Source organism: Cibotium barometz, chromosome 52 (genome assembly GCF_041138505.1).
Source record: "Cibotium barometz isolate CiBa-2024 chromosome 52, ASM4113850v1, whole genome shotgun sequence".
Taxonomy (NCBI): Eukaryota; Viridiplantae; Streptophyta; class Polypodiopsida; order Cyatheales; family Cibotiaceae; genus Cibotium; species Cibotium barometz.
In genome coordinates, this window is record NC_141097.1 from 15,889,135 (window position 1) to 15,897,143 (window position 8,009).

Sequence of the window (8,009 nt, forward strand, 5' to 3'; positions counted from 1 at the left end):
ACAACAATGGGATTTGGTAGACTTACCTGTTGGCAAGAAGCCCATTGGCACAAAGTGGGTATACAAGTTGAAAAGAAAGTTTGATGGTACCATTGACAGGTACAAGGCCAAGCTAGTGGCCAAAGGATATGTGTAACTGGCGGCGGGTGCCCGGGGGACTAGGGCCTTTGACACACTTGTTGATACCATCAATGCATATTAAAACATTTAAACATGGCCACAACCTTAACACATATCCATCATCACTTTGCATAAAACATAAAGCTGGACAAAACATCCATAAATGCTGAAAATGGAGCTTGCATGTGTGACACCGCATAGAGGCCGGAATGGGCCGACCCCCCCCCCCCCCCCCCGGAGTATTTTATTACCCAAGGAGAATAATATCATGTACAAGCATGCAATAGAGCTGGTACAGCAAGTACAACTCTCCATTCAGCCGGTAGAGCAGGTACAGTGGTTGGTACACCAGGTACAGTGGTTGGTACCAAGTACAGCAAGTACAAATGTTGGTACAACATGTACAAAGACTGGTACAACAAGTACAATGGCTAGAAATCATAATAAATGATTAAGACCCTTGCCTTCAGTATTTCTTTGCAATGGAAGCCTCCAAAACAGTCCCCAACAGCCGGTATTCTTCTGGGCAGCCTTCAAGAGAGAGAAAGAGAGTAGCCATCATTAGGGTAGCCTGTAACAGTGGTAGAGGCTAGTGTGCAGCAAGAGAGTCTCTATTAATGAAGAGAGAGGGCTCCAATTTATAGATTTGGGCCTCCCATGAGCTAAAATGGCAAGAGAAGGCTACAATGACAAGTGGAGAGCCACACAATAGCTGGCGTGACTTGTCTCACTTTGATCCACTTTTTGACAAGTGTGAGGCCACTTGTCTCACTTTGATCCACTTTCTTGCCACATGTCCCAATCTAAGAGATGGGTTCTCCCATAATCTTTAGCTCTAAAAATATCCCAACTAGTAGACATTCTGTCATAGGCACTTTGCCAACTCTTGGTATTTGCTCAATTCCAGATGTAATGACGCGAACAGAATTTCCATCGGAGTCAGGCCAAAAATAGCAACTCTCCTAAATTTTAGGAGTGTGGTCCCTTGTATTCTAGGATAATCCCCCATTCCCAAAGCTTGTACTTTCCAAATATTTAGACATCTTGGAGTCCACCAGACCCCTTTCATACTGGGAAATGTCCAGGCTGGTGACAATATGCCTAGAAAAAGGGCATTGATTATGATGAGACTTTCGCACCTACTTCTCGTATGGCCACAGTTAGATGTATTGTTGCATTGACTGCCCATCATGGATGGAAACTGTATGAGTTGGACATAAAATCAGCTTTTCTCAATTGGGATTTGCAGGAAGAAGTTTATGTGAATTAGCCCATTGGTTTTGTAATGCATGGTCATGAACACAAAGTATGCAAGCTTCAAAAAGCACTTTATGGTCTCAAATAAGCTCCCCGACCTTTGTATGAGAAGATACATACTTATTTGACCACACAAGGATTTCGCAATAGCCCAACAGAGAGCACCCGCTATGTGAAAGAGGATCATGGCACTTTGATTATGCTTATTCTTTATGTGGATGACATGTTGCTAACTGGGAATGATATGGAGAAAATTTTAGCATTCAAAGCTGAATTGCAAATGTCATTTGAGATGACAGATTTGGGATTGATGCATTATTATTTGGGCATACAATTTGTGCCGACAGATGTTGGGATTTATGTACACCAATCAAAGTACATTCAAAAGCTGTTGCAGAAATTTGGGTTTCAAGATTGTAAGTCCATCTCTACTCCAATGGAGCCAGGGCTGAAATTGAGCATGTATGATGTTGGAGGGTCTTTTGACATGAGTGTTTACAGCCAAGCAGTGGGCTGCCTCATATACTTATGCAACACACGTCCGGATATTCAGTTTGGGGTTTCCCAGTGTAGCAAATTTATGCACAGCGCAGGTACAAAGCATTGGCAAGCAGTGAAGCGGATCTTCCGCTATCTTCAAGGCTCCCTGGATCTTGCATTGGTATATCCTGCCGGGAGGGGGGGGGTAGCTTGCAGCTACATACTTACAGTGATTCCAATTGGGTTGGTGACTATGATACACATCAATCCACCAGTGGGAATTGTTTCTTTTTGAGGCATTCATGCATATCATGGTTGAGCAAAAAGCAGTCCACTATTGCCACATCTACTTGTGAGGCTGAGTACAGGGAAGCCTTTACAGCCACAATAGATTGTGTATGGTGGAGGAGATTGATGATTGATCTTCGTGAGTGTTACCAGACACCCACCACCGTTCTCACTGACAATCATAGTGCTATAGCGGTGGCACGAAACCCAGTGTTTCATGCACGTACTAAGCACATAGAGATTCATTATCATTATGTCAGGGAGAGGATTCATGCAGGGAAGATCTCATTATCTTATTGCTCTACACAGGACAATGTTGCAGATCTATTCACAAAGGCGTTACCTTGAGAGAAGTTTGAAGCTTTCTGCAAAGCTTTAGGCTTACTCTCCTACAGAGAGTGATCTGTTGCCGACCTTGTACAGGTTCACATTGCCACTAAAGGGGGGATTTATTGTCATATATGCTATGAGTAGTGCCACATGTGAACATGGGCTAACCAAGGGCTTTCTACCTTTGGGTTTTTCCCCTTGGATATCTGGTGTGAAAGGACACTATCATTTATTATTGTATTTTGATATTATGGAGTCAACTCCCTAGCTCCACACAATTCTAAGCAATCCATTTTGTGTGAGCATCAATCACCATCTCATGTGTGCTTGTTGCTGTTGATTCTCTGTGAGCTTCTGTCTATGTGGAACCCTAATCCTAATAGATAATCCCCGATTCCCAAAGCTTGTACATTCTTGATCTTTTGGGCATCCAAAGCCCATCCACACACATGAATTCTGGAGATGCCCAAACGGATCTTTTTTAAACCCTAAAAACATCAAAAGTAGAGTACGGGCTGCCTTGTTTTTAGAGGTGATTCTGAAAGTACAGCTGTGCTGAGTAGCCGCCTTGACTCGTGAGAACGTTGACTTCACTTTGCACTCCTGGGACCAAGCAAAGGTGACCCTTGGGCCTTCATCCACTCTCTTCTTGTTCTTGCCTGCAACCTATTCCATCTCTCGAGTCTCATCATGCCAAGGTAGAGCTCTCCTCTGTGGGACGACGTGACCTTCGATGCTGTGAATGCAAGATATGGTGGGAGTGGTACAATGAAATGGACGTGCAAGTTTTGTTCCGAGAAGCACAGTGGAGTTGCTCATAAATTGAAGGCTCAATTTTCCCGAACAAAGGGATTTGGCATTGGCCCTTGTACATAAGTGCCGAAGAATGTTTATGACAGCCTCAAGGCCTGGAAAGCTGAAATGTTGGGCATTTCTATTGATAGAGTGCGTGCATGGGATCAGCCTTAGACATCTCTCGCAGCTATTCTAGCATCTCAGAGGCCAGTGATCGATGTGGATGATGACGCTGAGAGCACGCAGGTGTCGCAAGCTGCAAGCCCAAGGTCCACGCCAACAGCTAAGAGAAGTGCTCTTCCTCTATTCAAGTGAGGAGATATGAGAGCATCCATGCAAAAGGCAGCTATGAAGGAGGCAACTAGGGAGGCCACAAAGTTGTTTGTGCAATGTGCATTATCTTTTCATATCACTCGGACTGCTCGATGAAAGGCAGCTGTGCTTGCCATCTCTCGCATTGGGTGTGAGTGGGAGGGTCTGAACTATAAGACATTGCGCACCAAGGAGCTTCGCTATGAGAAACTGGAGTACATGGGCCTTACTCCATACCAAGAAGAGAAACAGACTGTCCACAACAGAGTTGGAGAGGTTAGTCCTTTTCCATTGCAATCTACGATTGTTTGAGCAAAAAGACTACCCCATAGAGCCCCACCAAGTCAACCCAAACAAGATAGACATCACAAAGTGCAAGGAGATACCGGATATTCCACAGGAGGAGAGGGATATATACACCATACTCTACGAGGAAATCATTGCTCCATCTCGCGGCACGCGATCTTAGGCAGGAGCTTTAGCTAGTGCCAGTACTTCGCACGCACGTCTACATGATGAGGATGCATTTCAGAAGTCTACTGGGAGTGGCACTAGCAATGAGGATGAGGTTGATGATATTGAGCGTGTAGATGAGGATATGGATCTAGCTGAGGGTCAGGATGATGATGAGTCTTTACTCTCGAGTCTTTTGTTGTAGGAATCAGGACTCTGGCTTTAGGATGACTCTTCATGAATCATGTGACATGGTTTATCATTGATGACTCCAGAGTGCAGGGATTTCATTTACATGATTCATATGTAATGTCGTTTGAGTCATTATTCGTCTATGCTTCTGTTATAATCATTGTTGTCTGTTGAATGTTCATTGATGCTTTTGTATACAATGATGAATCATGATCAATCTGTGTTTGCTATGTATCATTTATGAGTCATATTTTGTATATATACAAATTTCCACAGTTATTTTTCAGTCCGAACGAAACCCGTCCGTTTCTTACATTTTTCAGTCCGAACGAAACCCGTTTCTTACATTTTTGGAAACTCGTATGAAATGTATGAAACTCGTTTCATACCTCTTGTTTAAGAAATGCCTGGCAACTGTGCACCCCCCCCCTCCCCCTTTCTCTTCTTGTTTGCATGATATCTTGATGTTTCTTTTTTCGACCAATAAAAGGATTTTATATCAGCGGAGAAAAAGCTTTTTCAAAAGAGAAGTGAAGAAGAGGAAGAGAAGATGGTGGAGGAGGAGAAAGAGGAACAAAAGCAAGAAGAAACATTGAGAAAGAAGCTACAAAGGGGCTAAAATAGAAGAGAAGAAGGTTGTGAGCACAAGTGTGACAAAACTGGCAAAAAAGGGGGGAAAAGTTGTGTCCAAAGGGGCGAAGAGAAAAAAACCATGATAATTGTCAATCTTTAAATTGCATGAATTCTTTTTTTAGCATTTTAGAAACACATCTAGTTAGAAATGTTAAGAGGACTTTAACACTAGAAACACATCCTTTTTGTTTCGATCCCGGGGGGGGGGGGGGACTTGCTATTTCCCTTTACAGCCATCAACATTGAGCAAGTGAAGACCATGGTTGTACAGTCCATAGTTGTTTCCATACGGCGTACAATGCCATACCGCACGGAATACCGTACGATACCGTAGGGACTCGTACAGATTTTCCAGAATTTTTTTCATCGATTTTTATCCTCTTTTTTTTTGGGGGATAATGGTCTTGTTTTTGCTTGTCTATGGCTGTTTGAGCTTCGTTTGTACTATGATGCTTCTCTCCTTTTTAAAATACTCCGTATCTCAAAATTGGAGTCTATACGTATTTTTTTAAAACACCGTATTTTATCGTATGATAAGATTTTTTATATATATCATACATATTTTCCCGTACGGTATCGTACCTAAAAACTATGCTTGTACCTATATTTGCTGTGGAGGAATTCCTAGATGCCTTTTAATGTGTGAATAAAGTGTTGAATTCAATGCATAAGTACCCTATATGAGCTTAGCACTCAAAAGAAATCTTCTCAATAGCCTTTGGTGCAAGACATCGTGGCTCATGGTTTTACTTGATTTTGGTTTTCTGGTTTTTGTCTGTCGTGGCAGGCTGATTTGCAAGTTTTTTAATTATCACTCAATGATATGTATTGTTTGAAGTATTTCACTTTATTTTCTCTGCAGGTGAAGGCAGCCAAGAAACATCTGGAAGGGAAACTTGCTCAAAGTGATGTGGTGGTATTCGATTGGTTTATGAATTACGTCTTGCCCATCCATGCCGATGTTGGTATTACTCAAGTTAACCTTGTAAGTGTGAATTTTATTGAAAAAAAACATCATAGTATACAAACTTACGCAGAAAAATCAGCTTTGCATTTGAGACAAAGATTTCCCCATTCGATATGGCAAACTGTCTCTCAAAGTAGCTCATCAACAGAACTCTAGGTTTTATTTGCACATCTTTGACCTTTCAAGATGATGTGAGAGAGAGAAGATCATCGGTCGTTGAATACTTTCCGTGTGTGCGTGTGCACATGCACGCACATGTGCACTAAGTATATTTTTAGCATGAAGGCTTAAGGTTGTTTTTAGCAATTCATGTTTGAGGAACCAAAGTTTTTTGCTGTATCTTTTATAAGCAATTTCTTTAGAGTCGCTTAATATGCTTTTTTTTGGGCCTCAGGAGTCTCTTCTTTCCAAAGCTGGGCGTGTACGAGAGAACCACATCTCGCTCCTCATAAAAGAAGGCTTTCTGGTGAGCAAACACATCATCTTGTTTTTCACCAGACCACGTAATTGTCAAGGGGTGCATGTGTACTCTTATTATCCATAGCTGCATTGAAATGCATTTCATGCTGAATGAAACAGTACGGAACTTGTAGGGAACATATGACAGTCGAAACATGTTTTTTCCAATGTCTTCTTTGTGTCAAATTTCCATAAAAAATTATAAGGGTAAGGATCTTTGAAACAGACTCGATAGTGAGGCGCGAAGTGATGGCATGGGATCAATTTTACACTCTTATGACAGTAGTTACCTGAGTAGCAGCCGGAGAGAGTAAGCCCTTCCAAAGGCAAGCCATGGGAGCATGTGTGGATACACTTGGATTGCATTCTTAATGTTTTGTACTGCTTGATTAAGAAAGGATAATGTACCCAAGGAGGTGATAGCTCAAGTGGTAGAGGTGCTTGTCTAAGACCAGGAGGTCCTGGCAAGTTGCTTCCTTGGTGGCATCGCCGACGGGTGGATAAGAAAGAAAAGCAAGCGGTGAAAAATGATAACTACGGGATGATCTTGGGCTTAAGGCCAGTTGAAAAAGAAAAAACAAAAAGCAAGGATAATGTGTAGAATCTAGGTTTTAAGACCATGGTGATCGACCTTCCAAGTATGGTAGTGGTGGTGACATAATGACATATTACATTGACACAGAATGGAAGGGTACATTGACACAGAATGGAAGGGCCCAAACCTGGGTTTTATAGTTTTTTCACAGGAAGTGCAGCACTTGCCCACATTCTTGTGTGGTTAGTTATTGCATATCATTTAAAGTAATGCAAAACATCACATTACATGTATAGGTGGAAAATGACACATGTAATCACACGTTTTTTTTTTCTTTTTTGCTACAAATGCAGGTGCGGCAACTGGCTGATGATAAGTCATATTGGTTCGCTATTCCAAATGTAGGATTTTTACTGAAATGTCTGTCACAGGCAAGCTCCTTTGACTTGCACCATCTCTTAACATAATGGTTTTAGCGTGGATATTGACAAGAGTGAAAATGCCTACACTCTGATGTGTAGGGACGAAGAGAGCTAATATCACTTTTGAATAGACGCCGATACAAAGAGATGCTACTTTCTGCTTTGGAGAAGAAGAAGTTGCGAATGTCACAGCTGGGCATGCGGTTTCATATTCGGGATTTACTGGGTTCAGGGCACCTTTGCCTATCACATACTGCTACAGGATTACTTGTTCGCGTCTCTAGAGACTAAAAATTGGTGACATGTCATTATTGCTTTCTTTATGAGGGCACATTCTTTAATAAAACAGTTTACCTGTCTGCACCTCATTTAGTGAAATTAGTATTGTGTTCTAACAATATCAACCTTTTGGCATGAGAACTAGTGAGCCCAATCTCTCTTTCTGGAACTGCACTTGATTATTAGTTGCATCCTCTGAATAGAGACTTGAATTGCATTTTTTGAGCTTCTGTCCAACTGTTCTATTGGGCATCAGCCGTTTTCCACATATCGAGGGGAAACTTAATATTGCATGCGGCTGTTGAGGGTACTGAAACAGTGGCAACCATCTACAGAGAGACCATATGCTGTCATCCAACTCATTGTTCTGGCATACCAACAATTTCTGACCCCTCATGATGCATGGATGAAGTTAGGGTCAGCCATCGGAGTCGTCGTTTACTGTGTGTGCGCTAGGTCCAAACTAGCCTAGTGTCTGTACGACCAG

General features: G+C 42.1%; 1 protein-coding gene across 7 annotated transcripts in view; it reads left to right on the forward strand.

Annotated features, from left to right (window-relative positions):
• Window positions 1-7,606, forward strand: part of LOC147608860 (Serine/Threonine-kinase) — an 82,569-nt gene extending 74,963 nt beyond the window's left edge. For all 7 annotated transcript variants that reach the window (XM_086788463.1, XM_086788470.1, XM_086788464.1 and 4 more), the window contains 4 exons: window positions 5,723-5,845; window positions 6,222-6,293; window positions 7,175-7,252; window positions 7,343-7,606. In XM_086788463.1, coding sequence (XP_086644589.1) covers window positions 5,723-5,845; window positions 6,222-6,293; window positions 7,175-7,252; window positions 7,343-7,534 — 465 coding nt within the window. In that variant the 3' untranslated portion in view covers window positions 7,535-7,606. The remainder of the gene's footprint in view (window positions 1-5,722; window positions 5,846-6,221; window positions 6,294-7,174; window positions 7,253-7,342) is intronic.
• The last annotated feature ends 403 nt before the right edge of the window (window positions 7,607-8,009 follow it).